This window comes from Pundamilia nyererei, unplaced genomic scaffold (genome assembly GCF_000239375.1).
Source record: "Pundamilia nyererei isolate P.nyererei 1_Seehausen unplaced genomic scaffold, PunNye1.0 scaffold00164, whole genome shotgun sequence".
NCBI lineage: Eukaryota > Metazoa > Chordata > Actinopteri > Cichliformes > Cichlidae > Pundamilia > Pundamilia nyererei.
Window position 1 is genome coordinate 402,675 of NW_005187565.1, and position 27,107 is coordinate 429,781.

General features: G+C 41.4%; 1 protein-coding gene across 2 annotated transcripts in view; it reads left to right on the plus strand.

Moving 5' to 3' along the window:
• The window catches only part of tsnare1 (T-SNARE Domain Containing 1), a 278,062-nt gene that overhangs the window by 139,974 nt on the left and 110,981 nt on the right, over positions 1–27,107 (plus strand). For both annotated transcript variants that reach the window (XM_005745725.1, XM_005745724.1), the window contains exons 5-8: positions 12,624–12,714; positions 12,821–12,895; positions 13,064–13,120; positions 18,449–18,598. In XM_005745725.1, coding sequence (XP_005745782.1) covers positions 12,624–12,714; positions 12,821–12,895; positions 13,064–13,120; positions 18,449–18,598 — 373 coding nt within the window. The remainder of the gene's footprint in view (positions 1–12,623; positions 12,715–12,820; positions 12,896–13,063; positions 13,121–18,448; positions 18,599–27,107) is intronic.

The window sequence follows — 27,107 nt, forward strand, 5'->3', positions numbered from 1 at the left end:
AACACATTAACAAGAGAATTCGGAGTAAAACCAAAGTTACTTTCCCTAGTAACTAGTTACTTTGAAAGTAACGAGTAACTTGAAGTAACGAGTTACTTTTGAGAGAAGTAACTAGTAATGTAACTAAGTTACTATTTTAAAGTAACTTACCCAACACTGAGGACTACAGAACAACAACAACATGTGCAAAATAAAAATAGCCCCAGCATAGTCTCTCTCTCTCTCTCTCTCTCTGTGTGCTGTCAGTGAGGAAAAAACAGGGACTAGGTAACAACATTAAATAGATAAATAAATGCAAAAGATTAGAAAGCACAATACATAAATAAATAATAATAAAACAATAGATAATTAAAACCAGGCAAAAGGTGTGAGCAAATAAAAGCCAGGTCATAAAGGTTAAGTCTTTAGTTTGGCTTAAAAAGCATTAACATTGTCTGTTATCCTCAGCTCTTCTCTACAGTAACTTGAGAGGAAAAACCTGCCACAAAATGGGCATTTTCTCTCTCAATCATCTTGAGGTGATAAAAGTAGTCTTAGTTACCCTTCTTTGTTGCCCAAAAGTAAGATCTGGGAAACTTTTGGGCAACAAAGAACAAAGATGGGCTTTGGGCTCTCTGGGCTTCAGTACTACTACTAATAATAATGGATTGGATTTACACAACGACCAGGACAGAGAGCCCGGGGATCGAACCGGCAACCTTCCAGTTACAGATGCGCTTGTCAACCTTCCCAACCCCCTGAGCCACAGTCACCAGCTCAACCAGGATAAAACAGAAGTTTTATCCTGGTTGAGCTATAAAAAGTTTTAATTTCTTTACCAGAAATACAATTTAAAAAGCCTATAGGCCCAGGGTCATCAGGAGACACAACCAAGTAAAGCTGGGTGTCATCAGTATAATCACAGAAGTTAATGGAAAAAGGGTTGGACCTAAAGATGAACCTTAAGGGACACCAAAATTTTATTTTTGTAATTTTTATCTGAGTAATCATCCATACTTACAATGGATATGTGATTGACACCAGTTTACCATTAGAGAGACAAATCAAATCATGAAGTCTGTTTAGAATGGAGTGGTCTACATTATCAAAGACAGCAGTTTAATAAAGTCGAACTAAAACTGAGAGCCTGTTCTGACTCACATTGAAGGGCATTTAAGATCTTGGCTAATGTAGTTTCTCTACTGTGGTTAGACTACAACTCAGACTGATATTTCTTGTTTATGTTGTAAGAAATAAAAACAATATGTAACTGATTAGAAACAAGTTTTTCAGAAATTCTACTTAAAAATGATGGATTTGCCAGTGGCCAACCTAGTTCAGCACAGAAGTATCCAGGTTGTCTTGATGCATACTCAATCATCCAGGAAGGAAGTCCTGAAAAGTTGATTCTGTTCATCTGGATGTAGTGTTTTCAATGGGAGAAATGTTTTGTCACTCATCCTAGTGACTTATTTAGTCTCAGCTAACACCATCCCAGCTGGACATTTGTCAAAGCTGGGAAGGCACCTAAAAACCGGTCCCAGGCGATCCAGGGGAGAAGATGGACAACTCCTGCCTAAACGAAAACCCTCAGTAATCCTTATGTGTCAGGAGTATCAGAACAGTTGAGACACATTTTTTGTAAACAGCAAGGCTCTGTGGTTTAAACCCCAAAACACGTTGCGCCAAAAATTGGTCCAACCTAAGGATCGGGTCCCCCGACACAAACAGAGTAACATAGTGTACGCTGTGTCAAGAAGATCATAGTTTATTCATCCCGAGGGAAAGTGGGTTAAGGCTGCCTGCCGTGCCAGCGCCATAATGTATGTCGTATGTGTCATTTTTTGTAAACACTGTGTCTCTGTGGCTTTTAAACCTCAAAACACGCTGCGCCAAAAATTGGTCCATCCCAAGGATCGGGTCTCCCCACACAAACAGAGTAACATAGTGTACGCTGTTAAGTGCCAGGAGGATTTATACATCGGGAAAACCAAACAACCTCTGGCGAAGTGGATGGCACAACACAGACACAACACTCTTTCAATGATGAGGATGTAACATCCTGGACAGGGAGGAACGCTGGTTTGAGCGGAGAGTCAAGGAGGCCATTTATGTGAAAAGGGAAAGACCATCTCTGAATCGAGGAGGGGTCCTAAGGGTACATCTGTCACCATCATACAATGCTGTGATTGCAGCCATTCCCCAACTCTCTGTGAATGGGACTCATGGACATTGATCAGTGGGCTTTGATCTGTGGTTGTTAATCAATGTTCGTGACAGTTCGTATATTAATGATCAAGAAAATGACCTTACAGCCCATTGTTTGCCAGTGGGGCTAGTTTCACTCAGTGGTCTTCAGCCAGTTATCATCAATCAGGTCCTGATTAGGGATGGACTGATCCGATATTATGTATCGTTATCGGTCCGATACTGACCTAAATTACTGGATCGGATTTTGGAGAGAAATAAAAAATGTAATCCGATCCATTAAATATCACGAAAGCACCTCACAAAACTTTCGACATGGCGTAACTCAGCTCATAACCATGGCATGTCGGAGCAGTATGCGTCACTTGATAGAGCGGCTGTGGCGTGCGAGACCTGTCGGCGGTCTGGTTGAGCATTTAGACTGGAGCCTCGCTACCCAACCGGCATTTCATCTCCGAGGAGGTTATCCCAGAGAGAAGTAAAGCAAGTGTGTAAGTTCATCTCTGAATGTTTGTAAAGCATTCCCACGTTAAGCTTAACAACCGATATATGGAGCGACTGCCTCTCTCTCTCTCTCTCCTGTTGCTACTTCAATCATGAAACTGATCAATGATCAGCTGATCGTCTTTTCTGTCACGAGTCCGTCTCTCTTGTTTGTTTTTGGCCAACTTTGCACCAGAAAGAGGAAACAAGCGGATAAACAACAGCAGCACGTTTAACCTTGATAAGCTGTTGTTAGAATTTACTTAATATTACTTTCTACACCAGGATCCCTTTCTATGCAGCTGACGGCTGTAACTGTGCAGGGGCGGGTCTACCAAAGTTTAGCCAGGGAGGCATTTGGGCTATAAAAGGGAAAAGAGGGGTACAAAGAAATACTTTTCTTTCTTATTCTCATTTAAAATGTCTAGTTTTTAATAAATAATTATCTGAATCTTACACTCAAAGTTTTAATATAGTTTAGTTTTATATAGATTTATTATTATTGTTATGCATGGCCCAGCAATAAGAGGCGCTAATAACACACAAACTACAGATCCCATAATGCAACGCTGCAGCCTCCTTGCCAAACCCTAGGCTAGCTGGGAACATTCCCGCGTCAATCAAGTCAAACTTCTGTTATTGCGAAGCTAGCCGCTCACACTGGTGGAGAGAAAAGTTGATTCTGAAAACAGGGCCTTTCAGCACCTGTGTGAGACTGAAAATATGTTTACAAACATTGCCGGTAAACCCATGTGTCTTATTTGTGGAGCTAATGTGGCTGTAATTAAGGAATTTAATTTAAGACGGCACTATGAGACAAAACATCAGGATAAGATGAAAAACCGAAATGCAGAGCAGAAACTGCAGAAAGTAGAAGAGCTAAAGAAGAATCTGACATTTCAGCAGCTGTTTTTCACCAGAGCAAAATCCCAAAGTGAAGCTGTTGTGAAAGCAAGTTTTATTGTTGCAGAGGAGACAGTCAAATCAGCCCGGTACCACTCTGAGGAGCTGCATGATGAAGGTGTGCGACGTCTTGTGTCCAGACAAAATGCAGATTTTGACAAATGTGAGCCTGAGCAGAAACGTATGTCAAAGTTTCTTTGACATGAGCGACAGCCACCTGAGCTCAGCAAGGAAATATACTGTCAAGGCCTATGACTCGATATATATCTATATATATATCGATACATATATCTTTTTTTTCTCCATTCTGTCCTGATCCTCATTTGTTTTTAGGCAGGAAATGAAAAATTATTTAGACCTGGAACTGCTTAACTATATCACAGATAGATAACCAAATAGCTGGAATCACCACTCATCATACTCTGCCAGGGCAAAATGAAAGGAAATCATGACGGTCATCTTTTCAGGCTGAGATTAACAGTGTGTGGATGCACCTCATATTACTCCTCCACTCTTACACAACAAGCCAGCATCCACTCTGCCTCTCAAACCCACGTTAATGTTCATCTCTCATACCATACAGCCATGTGTTGCTAACAGTAGGTGTACTTTCTGCACATCTAAATGTCAGATGGATTTCAAAAACTGCAGTTCTGTGTGTGTGTTTGTGTGTATGTGATGATATGTAAATTGAACTGTACTTTTATGGTACACTCACTGAAAGTCTGTTTCAATAAGCACTTGAAATACATCTCTGCAAATGTAAATATAAAATGTCAAGTGGGATTTGGAATAGACACTGCATGTGAAATCAGCATGTAAGGCATGGAACATTTTCTAAAGGAGGAACGCTGTTAACGGAACCCTGCAGAGTTTTCTTGTAAACAACCACAGTTATATTTATTTTGTTCCTTACGAGATTGCACTGTGAATTCAAAAGGCTTAAGAAGAATAGTTAAATTAATTCTATATGCAAACCTCATTCTTTGAATCTGTGCTACCATAAATGTTCAGTCTTGACCTCTCTGAAGAACAGCATGCTGAGGAGCTTTCAAAATCTTTGCCTCGCAGTCTTCAGTGAATTAAATACTTTTTTAACATTAGCAGCTCTACAAAGCATTGTACAATACAATTCTCATTCACCTCTCCACACACTAGTGGTTGCTATGAAGGGTGCCATGCTAGTGTAGTAGCTCTTGATAGCCATCCATCCATCCATCCATCCATCCATCCATCCATTTATCCATCTAGCCATTTATCCAGAAAATGAATCGATGGATGTAAAAGATTATAGACAGACTTTATTTTTAAGCTACTATAAGCTGGAGTATTCACTGTGGCACTGAGAGCAGGAGAGCTATTATGGCAAAGCAGTCATTTAGAATTTTACTAAAGGGATGGGAAAGTTGTCATTTCTTTAGGTGTATTCAAATTCATTCATATATTGAAATATGTTGAAAAAGTTAACTAATGTATGATTACATTACAAGAGGTCCTAACCTTTTAGTTGTGTGCTATTGCAGAAGAGGCCTCAGTGAGATGAAATGTAAATAAGAGTGCCAATCAATCCTGAAACATAGAAGCTTGCAGCTGCTGTCAAAAGTTTACATTGTTAGTGCTACTCTCTTCAAACCATACCATCTTGTAAATCTTGCCCTTCACTCTTGCTGCTATCCTGTCACAAATTACCTCTGACAATCATCTGCACCCACTCCATCCTGCCTACATTCTCTTCTTAACCTCTTGCACTGTCCATTGTTTTAGATGGTTGACCCCAGGTATTTAAACTCATCTACTTTCACCCTTGCATTTTCATCTTTTGACCTGTCTCCCTCTCACTGACAAATATGTAAGAAACTTTCATTGCTTTACTCTCCAGAGTATACTTCCACTCATACAGGTGCTCTTCCACTTGCTCCCTACTCTACGCAAAGGGCCTCAGAGGTGATCCTTTTGTAATCCCACCCTCATTCTGGACCCATCTGACACTCCTACTGCAAACCTTACCACAGTCTCATTGTCCTTGTTCATGCCCGCACTTACCTCACATACATTCTTTGCTACTTGTGACGTCCTCACGTAGCACCACAGTTCCTCTCATGGTAACTGTGTTACTACCTGGAAGTTACATTTATTCTTCTTATATACATTCAAAATCATCACCAAGTTAAGGAGATTTTATTTTACATTCCCATGGCATGCAGAATTATAGGCCTGAGTGATGTACATAACATTTTAAAAATAGAGAAAAGGAAGCACAAAAAAGCTAAACCTTTAAAGCATCCTATGGGGTTATTAAAAAAACAGCACTGAGGTTGTATACACTGATTTTTAATGAAAACAACGCAGCAGCATAATCAATATCATAGCTCTCCACTTCGTGAATGCTGACTTGTTACAAATGTTCTGCATTGTTATCTGTGCCAGTGGGAGGTCAATGTAAAAAACAAATACAGTTAGTGGTTTAATCCTTGTTACAGCCTAGTCAAGCTCTGTTGTAAAGCATCGTAACTATGATTTCACTCGGAGAACAGCACCACTCCTCCACCACGTGCGTCCTCCACACTCATCCTCCTCCATTCCTCACACCTCCCCCTGCAGCCAGCTGCTCTCAGGCTCCTCAGTTCTCCTTCACTAGTCAGTCAGTCCTCAAAGGAATATGAAACACCAACCAGGCAGGAGAAACACACAACTGAGGTGACTGATTGAAATTCACAGTGTGAGTGGCTCCAGTCTTTTGCATGCTGTTTTTGGCTGCTTAGTTCTCAAGCTTGTTGTGAGGGAAGACTGTGACTAGCAGATGTATCACTGTGCATCGATACTGCAAAGGTCCTCTTGGGGTCCTCAGAAGTGGGCGAGCTCTGATTGTTTGGTAACAGCGTGTCGATGGTGGGCAGGGTTTTATTGACTCATGGATGATCCATTAGAGATCATCAGAAGAGCTTAGACTATATTTTAGATGATGGTTGCAAGTTTTAAAGGATTCCCTTTATTGGCTTTTTAAGGCAGCCTTGTAAATGAATTCCTATTAAAACGTTGCCCCTGACTGAGTTACCAGTCAGTGAACAGAGTTTATGTCTGCACTCAGTATGGAGGAAACTCCAGACATATGACTTACCAGTGATTATTTGAGGACTGTCTCAGTAGGAAGTAAAATAAAATGGCTTTCATAGAAGTTTTGTTGAAAGAAAAGAATTAAGCCAAGAGGGATATTTTGAAACTGTTGAGGCCTGAATGGAACAAAAATGTAATAGATGCAGAAAATAAATAGCCAAAGATACCTGAAAAAGGCAAAGCCATCTAAAGGCTTCCTTTCAGATGGCTTTGCATTTACCCTATCTCTTTATAATTCTCTTAAAGGTAATAGTTAGTTATTAATTAATTAATTACTAAAACTTAGATATTGCCAAAAGTACTTGCTCATGTGCCATCGCGTATATGAACTCAAGTGGTATCTCATTCTTAATCCACAGTGTTTAATATGATGTCAGCACTATTTGCAGCTATAATAGCTTCAACTGTTTTGGGAAGGATTTCCACAAGGTTTAGTAGTATGTTTTGGGGAATCTTTGACCATTCTTCTCACAGCGTATTTGTGACATCAGACACTGATGTTGGATGAGATGGCTTGGTTCACAATCTCTGCTCCAGTTCATCCAAAAGGTGTTCTTTCAGGCTGATGTCAGGACTCTGAGCAGGCCAGACAAGTTTTCCCACACTACTCATCCAGATTTTTATGGACCATGCTTTGTGCACCAGTGCACAAAGTTGGGAGCAAGAAATTGTCTGCTGACTCTGCTCCATGAGCTGACTCTGCTCCATGATTTTACACGCCTACCACTTTGTGTCTGAGTGGCTGTTGTTCCCAATGACTTCCATGTTTTATAATATACCATATTTTTCGCACTATAAGGCGCATTTAAAATCTAATTTTCTCAAAAACTTGACAGTGCGCCTTATGTATGAATTCTGGTTGTGCTTACTGACCGTGAACCGATTTTATGTGGTACACGGTGCCCCAAAATCTGTCAAAAAATGTTTCAGTCTGACTTTGGTAAGCTACGAAGCCGCACTGCTTGATGGATTGCCGGAGCATTACGGCTGCCGTAGTCCGCAGCCTTGCAGAGTAATCTGGGTCCAAAACTCCGTCCACTTCAGGTTCCAAAGTCAAACGAACACTGCGCTATCACTGAGAGATAAAAACTGTCTAAATTCTTTCATTTTTAATAAAATGATCAGCGTTGCTGCTTTACCAGGTGTAACAATTAAGTTTAACATCCAGGCATCCATGGAAACAGAATTTATTAAATTTAACAGAGTTAGAAGTTAGCAGGAAGTTAGCTCGCTAGTTTCCATCTAAACATGATATAGCATGTTCTGACTGAGAGATTTCTGAAAAAATCAAAACGTACAGCTCTGCTATCACTTCCAACATAAATGAAGACAGAAAACTAAACAGCAGTGATGTTTGTAGGGTTACTAAAGTTGGGCTAGCTGGTTTATAATGATGTGCTACCTGATCACTAGCGACACAGCTATGTTAGAATAACATAAACACAGTGAAGCTGGAGGATGAACGCTAACTTTTTTCCACTTGATAAAAGTTTACGCGAAGGTTCCTGATGGTTAGGGACAAATGCAATCGCATGGAGGATGCTGTAAACGGACCAGACTTCAGTCAGGAGAACAACTGAGATAATTCATCCACAATACGAGGTTAGTTATTAATCATTAATCATTAGTCATTAATATACTGCAACAACATGGGGGTAGAGCCGCTGGAGAGAATTCAGCATTAATGAATCAGTGGTATGGAAGAGGAAGCAAGTAAATGAGTTGAGTAAAGTTTGACTTATCTGACTTTGTTTTGCTTAATGAGCTTATAATCTGGTGCGCCTTATGTATGACAACAGACCCGTTTATCGACAGTGCGCCTTATGGTCTGAAAAATATGGTAACAGTCGACTGCGGAATATTTAGAAGCATGGGAATTTCAGGACTTGTAGATCTTCATTGATTTATCAAACTATATCAGACTCCTTTCTCAAAGTTTTACTCTTCCAGAGTAAATAGACATGGACATTTCTCACTTGTCATTGAGAACTGAGGTAAAAAGTGGCCTTCTACAGATGGTAAAAACTCTGGGGAAGATCTGGATCTATTTCAGTAGTAGTAGAAACATGTCAGCTACTGCTGTTGTGGGGTGCAGTCTAAATTCAATGTTTCTGATCATTCCTGCCTGACTAAACCATGATTGTCTTAAGGCAGCCACTGTCGCTGGGATTATTTACTTGAATTGGGAGGAGTCAGAAAATAGAAGTAATTTGGTTGGAATCTGCAATCTACTGTAGTGGTGAAATTTCACACATTGTAACTTATAAAAAGGTGAGCATTGACCTATCTATGCTATAGATTTGGTTTAGCCTCATGCTAAATATGCTAATTTAGCATCTTGCCCAATTTAACCTTAAAAAAAACAACTTTTTTTTGTCTTTTTTCTGTATATGTTCTAATGTGATGAGATGTATAAACACAAGGATATAGGAAGACATAGACCACTGTCTTTCACCACATAAAAGTCTTCAGCAAGTGCGACACACACAAAATTACTTTTTACTTTGTGTGACATATTTTCTGCTAGTGAGATTGTCTTGACACTCTGACACCTTGTGCGATAGATTTGTTACTTCTGTCAGAGATTTTCATTTATTTATATTTTTTCTTATTGGCACAAAGAGCTCTAGTGTGCCTTCTGACGTTAAATTGATTAAATTGATTGTAATATTTTGTATTTTACTGATTATAATACTATTTGCAGCGATTAGAACCAGACTTTACCATTACCTGATTGGAAGTGGGGTGTGTATGTACTCTAAAAGCCGATTAGGAAAGCTATGGCATTGCCACCCACTGTCTTGGTGGTAATTTGCACCTGCATTCAATACTGAAATTAGTAAATATCATGTGGCTCAGAAGGCACTTTTCCAAACGCCATCATTACATTCGAGATGGAGGACATCTCAAATTCGTACAAGATGTACCCAGAAAGTGAGCATATTATTATCCACTGGTTTGATTTGGAGATGATTTGAAATCTAGAGAATGTCTTTATGTTCAAGGACATATTTTTTCCAGCACTTCTAAGCTAAGCACTGAGCATCATTTGCATATTAGTACAATGTGCAAAGGCAACAACTGAGGGCATGATTCTTAATGGCAATATACTGATATCTATGGTGAGTGGGGTTAGCGTGAGAGTGGGTAATGTCCAGTTTCATGAACAGTACTGTTTAGCAGTTGAAAACTGATCAAATTCTTATGACTGGATTTGGACTATACATTTCTAGCAGAGGAAATTAAGAATAGAATTAAAGAAAGAATACGGTTTCCATGTCATGTTGCTGTTGCTGCTCATTTTTAAATGTGTTTCGTATTGTATGTAAGTGCAGTATAAAATCAATGGGGAATGTACAGTGCAAAGTACACAACTGCAAAGATTTTTTCTCATTCCTTAAGATCCCTTATTTACCAGCCATACAACTCTGCTGTGTCACCTTAGTGGCTAACATGACAGAGCATTAGCTGGATGTGATTTTAAACTAATCCTTCATGTCTTTTGCATCCTTATGGCTAAATGATGATGCATCAGGGTGAAGTTTAGCATTTCTTAATCTTTTTTTTATATGTGCGTGTATCTGTGAGTGTGTGTGTGTATGTGCACTCTGTCTGAGTCTGGTGTGTGTAAGCATTCTAATCATGCAGCCTACTGTTATGGCTGATCATATAGAAAAATCAATACCAAAACTTAGAAATCTGTGATTTTATACAGGAGGGGAAATCATTTGATTCCATGGTGAATTTGTATGTTTGGTTACTTAAAACTGAACAGTCTGTAATTTTTTTATGGTCGTTTCATTTAAATGGAGGGAGAAAGAATATCAACCAAAAATCTGAAAGAAACACATTACATAAAAGTTGTGAATTGATTTTTGTCCCATCTTTCTCCCCTCACCCCCAACTGGTCAGACTCGGAGTCTGGTTCTGCTGAAGGTTTCTTCCTGTTAAAATTAGTTTTTCATTCCCAATTTACCAAGTGCTTGCTCACAGGTCGTTGTCTGACTGTTGGGTTTTTTACTGGATTATTGTAGCTTACAATATAATGAGCCTTGAGGTGACTGATTTGACACTTGATCAGTTGATACCAAAGAGTTGATTTTGGTTTCATCTGACGAACGCACTTTCTCCCAGGCATTCTATGAATTGTTTAGATGTTCACTGGCAAACTTAAAATGAGCCTGTACATGTGCCATCTTGAGTAGGGGGACCTTGAGGCAGTTGCAAGATTTCATTACAACGTATGTGTGTTACCAATGGTGTTCTTATTGACTATGGTATACTTTAAACACATCAGGAGAAATCAGAAGTATTTGTAATTGATTCCTTGATTGATCAATTGTAATCCCAATCAGCGGGAGCCAGCATTCTGGCTGGGTTAAAACAAATTCATGGTTTTAACCCGAAGGTCAATCTGAAAAAACATTAAAATGGCTACAACTGTTACTCTGATCAAGTCTGACAACTATCAACTATAACAGAAGTTATAGATTGGAGACTTTTGTGATTCATATACATGTATATGTCGTAGTATTTGTATTTGTAGTATTTGTATTAGTATTAAACTCGTCGTCTGGCATACATGGAAGTAAGGAGAAAAGAGAAGGCCAGTTTTACTGGATGTAAAATTCCTTTAAACTGTGCTTTTTTACCATGTGACTAAAATGCACCTTGCCCTTAAGTGGTTAACTGGTGATTGGACAGGTGTTAAGAGGTTAAAGTCTTAAATCTTGATTAAAAAATAAATATGAAACTTCTGCACAGAAACAATTCTTCTGTATTACGACTTTGGTCAGGGGAAGTTGGCTGCAGTCCAATTTAATTATTTCTTTACAGTAAAACTTTTATTTTAAGCAGCAAAATTAACTTCAACCTCTTCTAACTTCCATGGCTTTATAACCGTCTTTAACCCTGTTCCACACAGATAATAGCTTGTGTTTTTCAGACGTCCCCCCGCGACACTTTGGTTTTTCTCACAACAGACAGTGACATGCTCCTTCCGGGCTAGTCCACTGGAACCTGCTTGTCCACCCGTCCTTCCACCAGCTTTATGTAGATCAATATTTGAGTAGCTGCAACAGAGGTGTGTTTGTGGAGCTCCCTATCTCTGTGGGGCAGCCTGTTATAGTGTCAGGTTTGGAGGATGGGAGTTCAGGGTGTGTGTAAGCCCAGGATGACCTGACAGCTTAGATATTTAATAACTGTCTTAACCTGGCCTTCCAGTGGCTGTGCTGCAGAGTTATGAATATGGCTGCACTTTCAACCTTACACCCCAGCGGGGCTTGAAAGGAAAAAACATGAAAGAACAGAGAGGATTTGGCTTTTACACTCTTCACCTCTATCATAGTGCTGGTAATAGTCAGTCTCCCCACTGGTCAAATGTAATCTCAACCCACACATACCTGAGGGTAAGGTTGCTCAAAGTCCCAGAAGAGTTAGTCAAAAGGGTTAGCTTTTATTTTTTATATAATGTTGTAATTTATTTTTTGGGGAAAACAAGTTTTCTTCTGCCTCAAGAATATCTTCCTTTAAAAACTTTGTTTAGGTATTTAAAGTCACAATTTTCAAAGCTGGCAGCAGGAGCATCCATCCATCCATAGCTTGGGCTACTCCAAGACGAGGATGTATCTGCAATAAGATATATTATTCAGTATTTACTGTTTGATTTATAAGAGACTAAATGCGGTGAACCATAATCTTATCTGATAAATGTGTGTTGTGATTCGTATTTGGCAAAGGTATTTAAAATAAAATCCTTCTTAACAACCATCAAATTGGTGTAGTAGCACTTTCAAAATCAAATATAGATTTATAGACACACACACATTTTCTGGTTATATATTATTATAGTAATACAGTATTGGCATATCTAATATCTTCTCAGTCTTTAGTAAATGTACTCTCTTTTTGCTTTCACACCATGTTTTTTTTCCCAGGCACTCCACTCAGCAGCAAACCAACAAAGTCATCACCAGCACAAGCCAACTCATCAAACAGCTCTCTGATATAATCAGTGGCTCTTCACGGGTATTTTATGCTCCCTTTCCTCCCTCACTGAATATTAGTTTGAAGAATAAACAGTAGATTAAACAACATTTGAGCTAATTGAATCTAATTCTGTTTTGTTGCACAGCAAGACCGTCTGCGACTGACCAGACTAAAGACTGAGCTCTCTGAGTCTGTGCAGCGATATGGGGATCTCCAAAAGGTATTTGCATGTTGAATGCACTCCTTTGACACCTGAAATTGATGCTATGGTCATTTAGTTTTACTGAAAAGAGAACTAAAGAGATGCTGTTCCACAGATGCAAAGTCACATTTGTGCTACTTGTTGTGAGAGTCCTTGACCCTGTCTTCTCATATGCTCCTCTTTCAGAAAATTGCGGAACGCTCAAGGGCCCTGCTCCCTCCAGCACAGAAAGACAAGAAGAAGGTGAGCTGATATGGAGAGCAAAATCCTCCTTTTGTTTCACTGTCATTCGTAACAAAGTAGGATGATGAGATGGCATTTCTCCGCTCAGCTGCATTCTCACAAGGGCTCCTTTGAAGCTCAGTCTGGTCTCTTCCACTCTGTTATAATACAGTGGACTCCATTCATCACATCCCGCTCTTGTGTGCTGTGAAATTTCTTTCATCTGATTCTAATTTTGTCACCGGTGACAGTTTATTTTCACCATGTGGCCCAGCGAGAGCCAAGAGATGGGAGCTTGTGTTGAAGATATTAAAGTAACTCCTCATAGCCTGCCCGTGCACAGTTCCTTATCCCTGATTACTGAAACCAGACCATATGAAGTTAAATGTATTGAATATTCTTTGTACATGAGATGTGCACAAGTAATAAAACAGCAAATTTATCAAGGTGAATTTACGCATGTGCTTAAGGTTTGGTTCAGCACTTGCTGTAGAAACACTATTACCAAGCATAAAATATAAATATTCAACCCAAACGGTGGTGTTTTAAAGGGGACCTGTTATAATCATTTTAGATGCTGGATGCTCAGATTTATCTAAGAAACCTCCCCAGACAGAAACTCTCTGTTCGCCCTTCAGACTTCGTATCACAAACGAGGGCAAAGCGAAGAGCTCAACTGTGATTTGTACCAGTTTTAACCTTCCAATATGCGATCGTCCCCCCCCCCCCAGTTATGCCAGTTTTAGAAATCCTTCCTAATGTTTTCTCACATGTGAAGGCTGGTGAATCAAAACAGCCCATTAAAATATTCATACAAGTAAAACTACTAACATGTTAAACATTATGTAATAATGCCGAAACCTGTTTATTCAGGTTAAAAACCTACTTGTCATGTGAGAAGTTATTAATAAAATATTTGTCAGATGTCCTCTCGTTTCTTATGGTAGTTTATTGTACATTATGTGTGTTATTAGCTCTCAGCTTGTTAACTGACATGAGTGGAATACTACATTGGAAGCTCAACACAGCCAAGCTTTATTTGCATTAACTGGATTGACAAAACTTAAAACCCCAGTCAGAGGTAACAGGTATCATGACAGCGTTGATCAATTTTCATGGTTAAGTCAGGCTTTGTGCTTCAGACTCTGTTCACACCCAAAGGTGCGGATCACGTGCCATATGACTCTTCTTCTGCATACAAAGATGCCTATAAGTACTCCTGACATAATGCACAACAGTGATAAAGAGCTATGAAGAACATTAGAAAAATAACAGTAAATGTAACACACTGGCATCACAGGCTTAAAGGACTTACCAGGGTGTACACTACTTCTCGGCCCAGCAGCTGGACTTGTTTCCAGCCTCTCTGTGACCATGACTTGGAAAAGCAAAGAAAATAAAATTCAACATTGCTGAAAAAAAACACACACAAGTATTTAATGCTGCAGAAAATCATTAATTTGGGGATTTAGTGCGAAGAACAGAAAATAAATATTTAAATTCCAGTTAATTATTTAAACACTGAGATATTTCTAAGGTGACAGCCTTTAGAACTGTGACACCTTAAACTGGATGCATTTAAACAGTAATGCATACCATGCCATACGCTGATAAAGGAGATGTGGAAATCAGTTTATTTTGTCACTGATCAAAGTGAAATTCATTTTATTGGTTGAAGAGGTATTCTTGGTATGTGTTCTGTATTCTGTCAACTGCAGCAGTATAAAACAGACTTTGAACCAAGTTTAAAAACATTTTTACCTTTTCTGCATCATCAGTGGAGTTCATGTGGATTCAAGTGACAATGTGATGCGGTTTGCACTGCTGTCACTTTACAGCTGGACGTGACATTAGTAAGGTAACAACACATTAATACAAGAGAAAATCTCTACTGCACCTAAAACATGTAAATAAAGAATCAGTCGAAAATCTTTTAGCCAATTTCAAACCAAAAGTTACGTTTTCAGCATACGTTACCATGGTGATTTAGCGAGGTAATAAGAGAGAAATGTTTGTGGCCCAAAACACTCTGACTTTGTACTTGACGTAGCACACTTAACCCATTAATCTTTCTTCATTGTACAACCCTCAATACTGCAAGGGAGATGGTTGGATCAACGTTCAAAATAAGGAAAGCAACTTTTCTTTTTGAAATCTATCTTTGATCTAAAAATATCATCAAATCAGATCCATTCTTTCTCTGGACAATATATCCAACAGTTTTTAGAGAGAATAAAATTTCTATATTTTTTGTGTACTTTGCCAAGTTAGCTGGCTGATGTTATTGTTTGGGTTCTAGACATATTTGAGTTTCTTTTTAGGTTTTACTGGTATTCTAGTGTTGACCCTGAGATAGGCTGGCGACCTATTCAGGGTGTACCTCACCCCTCATAATATAGAATGAAAAAGACAGCTGCAAAAATAATCTTTTACACTAAGTGGATAAAGTATAGTGTACAATTGATTGCATGCTCAATCATCCAGGTAAGACACTTGAATGAGTAACTAAACATTTCTCCTACTGAAAACGGTACATCTAGATGAACAGAATCAACGTTTTGGGAGCTTAGTTCTTGGGACATTCATTTCTGATATAGCCTATCATTAGCATTTAGCTTCTTGTAATTCCATTTTATAAAAGTACAAGCTTCAAATTTTACAAACTTGTACAATTTTGTAATATTAGTGTGAACATTATCTTGTAAAGTAAGTTAAAAAAATATTTTGTTGTGAATATGTTTCTACTGCTGTAAATTGTTTGGGTAATTGGGGAGAAACTACAATGACATGTAGGTGTATCACGTATAGCTAAGAGGAAGCAGCTCTCTTTCTCACTCAATATCCACCAGGGTGTTTGAAGGTCTCAAACATGCTTTTCTGTTAAGCTGAAAGGAGAATGACTTGCAGTTTGAACTGGTTGAACAGTATTCTGCAAAGAACCATTGTTACTACACACACCCTCTAAAAAGCCATCTTATTTTTTTGCCCAAACAGAGAGATGACTCATGTGTATTAATGTTTTATGCCTCCCTGAAGGCCTATAACTAAGGTCTATTATTCTGCAAGCTTTAGAGATAAAGGGCTATGGAGGTGGCAAACTGTATAATACATTACACAACTTAAACTACATTCAATGCATAGCAGGAAGCTCTCTAATCAGTGCATATATTATGGAAGAATCAACTGGTCAAATATCATTTTATGTAACCACAACAACAATATTCTGACTTCTCTGCTGTACATGAAGTAGAAGACGTTAGTAGACAGGAAGTGATGAGAGGTACCCTGACGTTTGGAACGTCATCCTTATACATGCAGAAAATCACTTTTCAAACCAATGCAGACTGTTTCCCACACACATCTTCAAATGAACATCATCATAGATGACCGGAATCAACAGCAGGGAGCTGTGTGAACGTTTCTACCAGTGTGTGAACTTGTGCAATAATGTGTCAGAATGATTGTCTTGAGAGTCCCTTTCCATCCATGTAATGTACTAATATATTCTGGGGTGTTATGTATGTATGTATGTGGAGGAGTGAACACCCAGAGTGTGCTAAGGAATGGTGAGTCACAACATGGCCAGTAGACAGAGTGCTGTGACTAAGCCTGAGTTAGTTCCTGTGCTCTGACCCACACTGGTCCCTCTACCATGAATTAGCTGTGCACTCAACCACACAAAGGTGAAACACATTAGCAATGCAAAAGAGTAAGCAGACCTCGCTCCGTGTCTCTCCTCTTCCCTTATGCTTTTGCTTGCACATGAAACAAAATGTGTGCATGTACCACATGTAGCCTCAACATTCACGATCTCCACTAACACACAGTATATACTGATAATGGCTACACCACATGCTCGTAACAGAAATGTTAACAAATTTGTACCAAAGCAAATTCATGTTTTTAACCAGAAGGTCAATCGGGAAAAAAAAAACATTAAAATGGCTACAACTGTTACTCTGATCAAGTCTGACAACTATCAACTATAACAGAAGTTATAGTAGAAGATTGGAGACTTTTGTGATTCATATACATATATATATATATATGTCATAGTATTTGTATTTGTAGTATTTGTAGTAGTATTAAAGTCCTTAGTCAATAGACCTCTCTGCATTGTTATTAATCTCTGTCTCTCTTCCACAGCATGTCTTTATCCTGTCTCCCTTCTCTCACCCCAACCAGTCGCAGCTGAGCCTGGTTCTGTGGGAGGTTTCTTCCTGTTAAAAGGGAGTTTTTCCTTCCCACTGTCGCCAAAGTGCTTGCTCATAGGGGGTTGTATGATTGTTGGGATTTTCTCTGTATGTATTAGTGTAGGGTCTGCCTTACAATATAAAGCGCCCTGAAGCGACTGATGTTGTGATTTGGCGTTATATAAATAAAATAAAATTGAATTAAATAAACCTTTGACACAAAAAACTGCTTATACAGTTTCTGTGATGTACACAAAGAGCAAAATACAGAAAAAATCTGCACTGATGCACTTGTAGCTGCTGATTTAAGAACAGGAAAACTAGGGAGCCAAATGTACAGCTGGAGTTTTGCTAAAAGAAATTTATTTAATGGTTAGCTTAAAGTAGGTTATATAATAAATAGGTACATAAATGTAACATTAATTAATCAATTTTATTTGTCAGTGCATTTATATTTATATAGCACTAAATCACAATAACAATCACTTTAATGTGTTTTATATTGTTATACTGTACTGCCATAATAGAGAGAAAACCATAGCAATCTCCTTTCCCTCTATGAGCAAGCACTTGCTGAAAGTGGGAAGAAAATCTCCCTTTTAACAGGAAGAAACCTCCAGCCGAACCAGGTTCAAGAAGAGCAGCTTTCTGCTGAAAGTGGTTGGGGCTGATAGAGGGTAATAATGTTTAGCTAAATATAATTACTTTTTGCTTACAAAATATCAAATGAAATAATAATTTTGAAGCAATAAGATCATTTAGCGAAAAGTGAATGAAGCCAAGACAAGATAAATTGAAATTACATTATAATAATAGAAATGCAAAAAAATTGTTAATGATGCTAATTACACATTTGAAATGTGTAAAATGCTTAGTCAAAAATATATTTTCACTGCTGTTGTTATATTTTATTCGGACACATATCACTAACAAAACCCATCAAGCTCAGAGTTGGATTGTCCATGAATTTTAAGATGAGAGATAAAAGACAGCAGTAACTGGTAGTTGCTGTGATAATAAGTTGCTGCTACTTAATCAACAACCCAAGCACTTGTATTCCCAGGCAACAGACAAAGTAACTGCTCACTGTCTGAATTTTTGCTGTTACTGCTATACCTTTTAAATCTAATAAAAGAAAATGTCTTTGCTCTCACAGAGTCCTCAGACTCCATCCAGTGAGCAGATAGAGGAGGGTCCACTGTTTGGAGCAGGCTCAGAGGGAGGAAGTCAGGCTTTCCTGTCTGAGATCAGTGAGGAGGACGTGGAGGTGCTCCGTCAGAGAGAGGAGGCCTTGCTTCAGATTGAGGTAAGAACAGTGACATATAATCAGCTCAGCTGAATTCATCAGACACAGAGCTCATATATTTCTCCTACTCAAACACCTACTAGAACAATTCCAATCAGCTGATGGTCAATGAACAGCTCCACAGAAGCTGCTGGAGATTAGAAGCCTTACTTAACTATGACTGCACCACACGCCATCAAAAAAGAAAAGAAAAATGGTGTGCGCAGTTTCCACAGTCAGTATAGGTTGTGCTTGTAATCACCACAGATGTGGTCCTGTGTACACATATGGACACTACTGTAGCCATCGTCTATTGCACCTTTCAGCAACTTTTTGCAGGCTGCCTGATTGTAAAGAGCTGTTTGTTGCACCGAAACTCTGCATTTTGTTGAGCTTATGAAACCCAGCTCAGCAGATCTGCACTGACACTCAGCTCCCCAGGTTTCTAAAATATTATACAGCAGTGGAGAAAAATACAGGAAACCAATATATGTAGTAGGAGAGGTTATTTGTTCTTAAAGCAGAGCTCATTTAGAGTGTTTTAAATTAACTGGTGTAATAAAAGCTTACTAATGCTTTGGCTCGAGTCAAAAGAAAATAGTGTGGTCATATTTCTCGGTATTGTGTACATACATTGTAAAAATAAATAATCCAAACCAAAAATAAATTAATTTTACTAATGAGCATTGTGTGCAGTGTGTGTATCATTTCCTGATAGATATTATCTGATTAATCTGTGCTAGTGAACTTTACTGTTGTCCAAAAGTGAGCATCAGTGAGACAGTCTGTTGCACTGATTCACTGATGCTCTTTCATTACAACCAGCACACACTGCTGTGTATTTGGATTTATTCTCACATATGCCCTCACTGCAAATAGTCCCTTACAAATCCATTCTCCTGTGTTGTATGAGCTCCCCTTGTTTTAGGAAGTGCCTCGGCCTTATTTAAAAAAATGAAAGTAATTGCCAATATAATAGAAGCAATAATGAGTCACTGTAGTGTCCAGTAATAGTCCTTTCACTTTCCGTGGTCAAGATTATCCACCAAATGCCAGACTACCCACGTCCATGATGAAATGGAAACAGGTATCTGAACAAAACTTGATCCAATTCCAAAACATTAATTTTACCTTCTCAATTGAAGAACAAACTGAAGGCAGAGAGAACCACAAATACGCAGCAACTGAAGGGAGGAAACACAGAATTTAAGTATTCCGTGTTTTTTTTATCTTCAAATAATTTTCACGCTGCTATTAAAAATAATCCATGTATATAAAATTGTTTATACATACAGTTTGAGCCTCTGAAAATGGGGTACAGTGTATTGAAATGACTGTAATTGAAAAGTTTTGTTAAACCCACTGAATTAAAGCTGAAAGTCTGCAATCACATCAATCATATCTTAGCTGTTTGCACACTACCAGAGTGGATTTTAAATCAGAGGTAAAAAGTGTCCAGGAACGTATGAAACTAATAGTAAGCCTCTTTACTTATACTCCTAGGATTACTAAACTTCTTGCACCGCAATGACAACTCATTTCCGTGTGCTGAAGTTATATGCAGTAAAAATAAAATATGCTGGCCATTTACTTTTAAAACAACCACATACCTGAAATACCACAGTTGAAGAAAACACTCTAAAAAAACGATGAAGAAAAACAAATTAGGCATTTGTTTTCTTCAAATACTGCCTCCCAGGAGGCCAACACATGCCAAGTTAGTAACTAGAAACTCAAACAGGCCTCGTCTTCGTCTCCCACCTCCAAAAGCTTATTAGTATTTTGTCACAGTACCCCCATGCTGCTGCAGGATATTGAATGCTGCCCAATTACTAAGGTGCTTATAGCCTTGTTTGTTCCCTTACCTAGGTAAAATGTGTATGGAATCATAATGCCTCTCAGCTAAAAAAAGTCAGCCACTCTGTTGCCAACACCCTTATCAATAATTGGGAAGATGCCCTTTCATTTGGGTGCTTATCCTGATTGCCAGTATTAGGTTAAGTGAAACTAGATAACAGAATGACACACTGGCTATGTTGAACTCACGTCATGGTAAAAGCCTCAGGTTGAGTGTTCAGTGCATTTTCAAAAAGGTATAGGGACTCAGAACATGCTCTTCAAAATTAGGGCAAATATCATCCTTGTTAGCTGCCAAATGCCACTGCTATGTTTGGCATCTCAAACTATGTCGATAAGCAGGTTATACAGGGTGGTGCCCACTGTGGTTTTAGGCGCCTTCTTGGTGGAACCCAGGTTAAAGCAATCAGGCTAAGACTATCGTTAAAAAAGACTTGAAAATTAACAAAGAGATTGAAAATGATAGCAACAGACAATGGCCCTAATCCAGGAAGCACCTCACAAATCTGGTTTTCTGTTCAAAAACGCAAGTGAACTTCCACTCTGAGTCAGTTACCATGGTAACAGACTGTGAACTAAACCTGCTCACTGGCAGGTTTTCTTCAACAAACTCTGAGTTTCTCTCTGACTCCTCCCCTAATGCTGCCCGTGAAACAGCTGAGTGCCACTCGATAGACTGTGGGAGGCAGCTGAGGGGTACCTGCAGGCCACGTACAACATGTATAGTGCAGGAGGAATGCTGCTGATTTCAACTGAGGATATAGTCAAGCGTTACAAGGAATTCTTTGAGGACCTCTTCAATCCCACTGACATGTCGTCTGTAGAGGAAGCAGATTCTTTAAACATTAAAGGGTTACCATCCCAAAGCCTAATACGTGAGACAGGGAAATCACTGCAGTTTTTCAGCACATCAAAGTGAAGTTAATTTTGATTGAACAGGTATTCTTGGTATTTTTACTGTATTCTAGTCGCTAGCCTAATAGTATGTTCAACTGCTACACTGTGTTAATATATACAAAGCCTCACTATTTGGATGATTGACCACTGTAACCACTTAACATCGACCGGATGTTTTGGGAGACAAATCCATGCCCAATCCAGACCTTCCCAATGTGTCCCCCCCCACACACACACACACAAAGTGTGGGCACAGAGCCATGGCAGGGGGGGTGCGGTATGAAAAAGAAGAAAACAAAACGCTTGGACACTGCTAGCACGGGGAGCCCACAGAAACCCAAAGCAGGAGATGAAGCGTCGCTGAATATGTTTCCAAACCAACTTCATTCTAAGCCAAAGACGAGAAAATCTGGTGAAGCAAATCTTCCCTTTGGCTTCACCTGCACAAGTGCCGAGGTAGGTCTCCCTGCAGGATTGGTTTTCTTTGCGTCAGGAGCAGCGCTGGGCTCTTCAAATCACGGACAAACAGGATCCCACATTCTTGATTTTTAGTTCACAAACACTTGTTGTAATGACTAACTGCTCCTGACATGTTGGAGATGTTTGCTCTTTATACAGTAAAGTTACAGCAGGATACAAATAATATCAGGCTGATCCTGCCACGATTTGTTCCCCCGGTTCAAATGACAGACAAACAGGATCCTACAGCTGTTTATGTTTTTAAACCCATTTTGCACAGAGAGGCATTTTTTGAAAAATGTATTGATAGCAATGTTGAATATTGTAATGGGCTAAGTTTCCATTCAGCTTAAACACTCCCAAAAAAATCTCCAGGACGCAGACGGTTGAACTCCAGGAGATTTTACTGGGCACTTTTGTGAAACTGTAAACACAATACAATGAAATATATGAAATGTATTATAGATGCAATAAGCTCAAAGCATCTGGCTAGTTATTACAGCTTGACAGCCTAGCCGCACAGCTTATATAATAAAGCCAACTGAATAACAGACAACAGTTCAAAACGCTTCACCGCTTAATTGTACAAAATGAATTATACTCACAGACTATGCCTTAGCGGAGGGAAAAGGATTAAACCTGTAACGGTGGAGCTGGCGACTGCGTGAGCCCACACACCAATATCCAGAGCCACACGGTAAATTTACTTCCTGACTCCCAGCGTGCACTGCTCTCATGTTGTCATGGTTACGAAAATACACAAGTCGCTCTAAGCTGCGATAACGAGATAAAAAGAACACATAAGAACACATTTCTGGAGGCATAACACTCCCCGCTTGGGATCTTTAAAGAGCCCACATCAATTGGCGGAATCGGACTTTGGAGAAAGAAGCAGAACTACTTCTGTAATAGGACGAGAGAATCCTCTTCTATTTCCATCCTTGACGACCTCCACTTCGACTCTCCGGACCAATCCATCCTTCCCTGGAAAGGTTTTCGTGATGATGCCCATGGGCCACTCATTTCTCTCTGCCTGATTATCCTTTAAGAGAACTACGTCCCCTTCTTGAAGATTCGGCTGTTTCCCTTGCCACTTGTGCCGAAGTTGCAGTGTTTTGAGGTATTCACGCCTCCATCTGTTCCAAAACATGTCTGCTAAGCTCTGAACTTGTTTCCACTCCTCTCTGAAAAGATCTGCTTCCTCGAACTTGCTTGACGGCAAAGGAGGCGTGGAACCTGTTTTGAGAGTCAGGAGCATTGCCGGTGTGAGGATGCAGGGCGACTCCGGGTCGGATGACACAGGGATGATCGGCCTTGCGTTCATAATTACAGCTACCTCGGCCATAAGCGTGGTCAGAACCTCGTGTGTCGGGCGAGACTTTCTCTGTTCAAGCAGCATGCAGTCCAAGATACGGCGGGCGATGCCGATCATCTTCTCCCATGCGCCACCCATATGAGATGCATGGGGTGGGTTAAACACCCAGGTGCAGCTCTGTTTGCTGAGGTACTTCTCCACCCTGTCAAACCCTGGGTTTTCCTTGTCCATCCCCAGCTCACAGGAAGCGCCAACGAAGTTAGTTCCGCAGTCCGAGCGTATCTGCTTCGCGGGGCCCCTGACCGCAAATAATCTCCTCAAGGCGTTAATAAAGCTGCTAGCACTCATGGCTTCGATCACCTCAATGTGCACCGCCCTGGAACACATACACGAGAACATCACCGCCCATCGCTTGGAGTTCGAGACTCCTCCTCTTGTGCGGCGTGAAACGACGTCCCATGGTCCAAAGACATCGACACCTACGTAGGTGAAGGGAGGTGCTACTTGTAGCCGTTCTGCCGGCAGGGCTGCCATCTGTTGATGTTCGGCCTTCCCTCTCAGTTTCCTACAAGTGATGCATCTGTAAAGCAGACTGCTGATACAGTGTTTGGCTCCCACGAGCCAAAACCCTGCAGCCCGAATGGCACCCTCAGTAAGATGTCTCCCTTGGTGCTTTACTGCTTCGTGATAGTGGGACACAAGCAGAGTGGCGAGGTGATGCCGGCCAGGAATGATGATGGGATGAGTCTCGTTCATGCCTAAGCCTGACTGCTCGATCCGACCTCCTACCCTAAGTAGTCGATCCTGGTCCATAATGGTGTGCAATCTCCACAAGCTGCTAGAAGATGGTATGTTGATTCCCGAGTTGATGCACTTGAGCTCTTCTGCGTAGCACTCAACCTGGACACTCTTTACAAGGCACACTTCGGCTCTCAGCAGCTCCTCTTCTGTAGGACGACAAATGTGCCAGCCTCGACATTCGCTCTGCGTTGAGCAAGCGAAAGAGCTAGCTACGTGGATCAAATGTGCGATGGCTGCACGGAGTGTGCTGAACTTGGAAAAGCGTTCAAAGCGATGAGGGCGTACCACACCTTTGGCGACGTGGGTGAGTTTCGTCGTCACCTGTGGACGCACTTCGGCATCGATGTCGGGGTCGACAAGATTGTACGTCTCTTGAAGCTCGGATGGATGCCCTGATGCGTCGCAGAGAAAGGCTGGTCCTTTGAGCCATGGTGTGCTGCTGAGCAGGGCTGATGCTACAGTTCTTGACCCAACGTCAGCTGGGTTGAGATGCGTTGGGACGTACTTCTACTGACCGGGACAAGGTGACTGAAGGATTCGTTGGACCCTGTTGTGTACGTAGACATAAAATCTCCTTGACTGGTTGTAGATGTATCCCAGTACGACTTTGCTATCTGTGTAGTAGGTGATGTTGTCAAACGTTGTGTCCATCTCTGCAACTATCATCTCAGCGATCTCGACAGCGAGCACGGCAGCGCAAAGTTCAAGTCTAGGGATAGTTAAGCCAGGTTGGGGAGCCAACTTTGCCTTCCCAAAGACAAAGCCAATCTCGGTCTGTCCCTGCTTGCTAGTCACCCTGATGTAGGCTATGGCTGCTATTGCTTTGACCGATGCGTCGGCGAAGACACAGAGTCCTCTCCTTAGGGCACCTGTGGTGGAGAGGGACGTATAAGGGCGTGGTATTTGGAGCCCCTCCAGGTGTTGGAGAGACTGTTTCCATCTAGTCCACTCGATCTCCATGTCTTTGGGAAGGGGTGCGTCCCAATCCTCCGCTTGCAAGGTGAGTTCTCTGAGTATCCGTCTTCCGTCAACTGTGATGGGTGCGAGAAACCCTAGGGGGTCGTATAGGCTGTTCACGGCCGAGAGTACCCCTCTGCGGGTGAACGGCTTCTGATCGATCTCGATCTGGAACGTGAAAGTGTCCGTGCGCATGTTCCAGAACAGTCCCAGGCTACGCTGGATAGGCAGATCATCGATGGAGAGATCCAGGCCATTGAAATCCTGAGAGCGATCCTGGGGGGGGAATGCTCTGATGACCGCAGAGCGATTTGATGCAACTTTGTGCAGCCTGAGGTTGGAAGCCGCAAGCATCTTCTGCGCTCGTTGGAGAACTGCGATGCCTTCTTCCTCTGTGCTGAAGGACTTTAAGCCATCGTCGACATAGAAATCGCGGTCGATGAATCTCCTGGCATCGCTGCCGTAGTCGGCCTCTGCTGCCTTAGCCGCCCGCCGCAAGCAATACACTGCGACGGCAGGCGAGGGGCTGTTACCAAAAAGATGGACCCGCATCCTGTAATCCACGATGTCAGAGGTAGGGTCGTTGTCTCTATACCACAGGAAATGGAGAAAATCCCGGTGGTCCTCTTTCACGATGAAGCAGTGGAGCATGTGCTCGATGTCAGCAGTGATTTCAACCTGCTCCTTCCTAAACCTCATAAGAACACCTAGTAGGCTGTTATTAAGATCGGGACCAGTGAGTAAAACATCATTGAGCGATACTCCCTCATAGGATGCACTGCTGTCGAAGACCACGCGGATCTTGTCCGGCTTCCGAGGGTGATACACACCGAACAGGGGCAAGTACCAACGCTCCTGACCAGGTTGCATGGGAGGGGCGGCTTCTGCGTGCGCCTTCTTGAGCATCTTCTCCATAAACTCTAGGAAGTCAGCTTTCATCCGTGGTCATTTTTCCAGTGAGCGCCGAAGTGAGACGAGGCGTTCGAGAGCCTGTTTCCTGTTGTTGGGGAGTCGCCGTCTCGGTGACCTAAACGGCAAAGGTGCGACCCAACTGTTGGAGCTGTCCTGGCAACACTCGGCTTCCATTATTCTCAGAAACTCTAGATCTTCCATGGATGGAGCAAGTTTGTGGTCGTTGGGAGTGCGAGCGAAGACAGTTTGCCCCAAATTGTCTCCAATTAGCATCGTCGAGGTTAGCGCTGGATGATGTTGATAGTCACGTGCTTGTCCAAACACCTCTGTCACTTTGATCTGGTTGTTACATGGCTGGAGATGACTTGTACGACCGTTTCCTAGAACGGCTGTTTTGTAACTTCTCACCTCCAGTGGTCTGTGAGCAACTCCGAGGCACACATCCCCGACAATGACCCACCCCAGGTCAAGCCTTTGGGTGAAGGGAGCATCTCCTGGGCCACTTATCTGCTCTCGGACCGTGTGGACCCGTAAGATATCTCTGCCCAGTAAGAGAAGAATGTTGGCGTCTGGGTCCGGAGGTGGTATCTTGTCAGCGATGCATTTTAGGTGGGCATGATGGTAGGCTGCACCGGGGGTGGGAATCTCCGCACGGACATTAGGGATTTGGTTGCACTCGAGGAGTGTAGGCAGAGAAATACTCAATTTCTCATCCAATGGCTCTACGGTGTAGCCGCTGGCTCTCCTCCCCGATGTCTCCGTACGTCCCGCGCAGGTCTTTAGTGTGTATGAGTACGAGCGCCCAGAGATCTTGAAGGCTTCGAAGAACTCTGACCGCGCGAGAGAGCGATTACTCTGCTCATCCAATATAGCGTACATTCTCTTGGCTTCCCCTCTGCGTCCGTTTGGGAACACCCTGACGAGAGAGATCTTAGCACACGCTCTGGCACTCAGACCTTCCCCACATACCTGTGTGCACGTTGACTTGACCTCCTGGTTATCCGCTTTGTCCTCCTCCCCGCTATCCTCTGCGGTGGAGGGGAACGACTTGGGTTTCCAGGTAGGTGGGTGGAGGTGGAGAGCTGTTACGTGAGCAGCGCTCCCACACTCAGTACATGTTATCTCGGCTGTGCAGTTCTTTGCAAGATGTTCTGTTGACGAGCAACAGCGAAAGCAGACGTAGTGTTCTTTCAGAAGCTGTTTGCGATCGTCTAAGCTCTTCTCACGGAAACCTCTGCATTTCCTCAGAGGATGGGGCTTTTTGTGCAGGGGGCAATGTTTATTCGGGTCGATGCGTTCCCTGCTTTCTTTAAACTCAGACTTGGCAGTGCC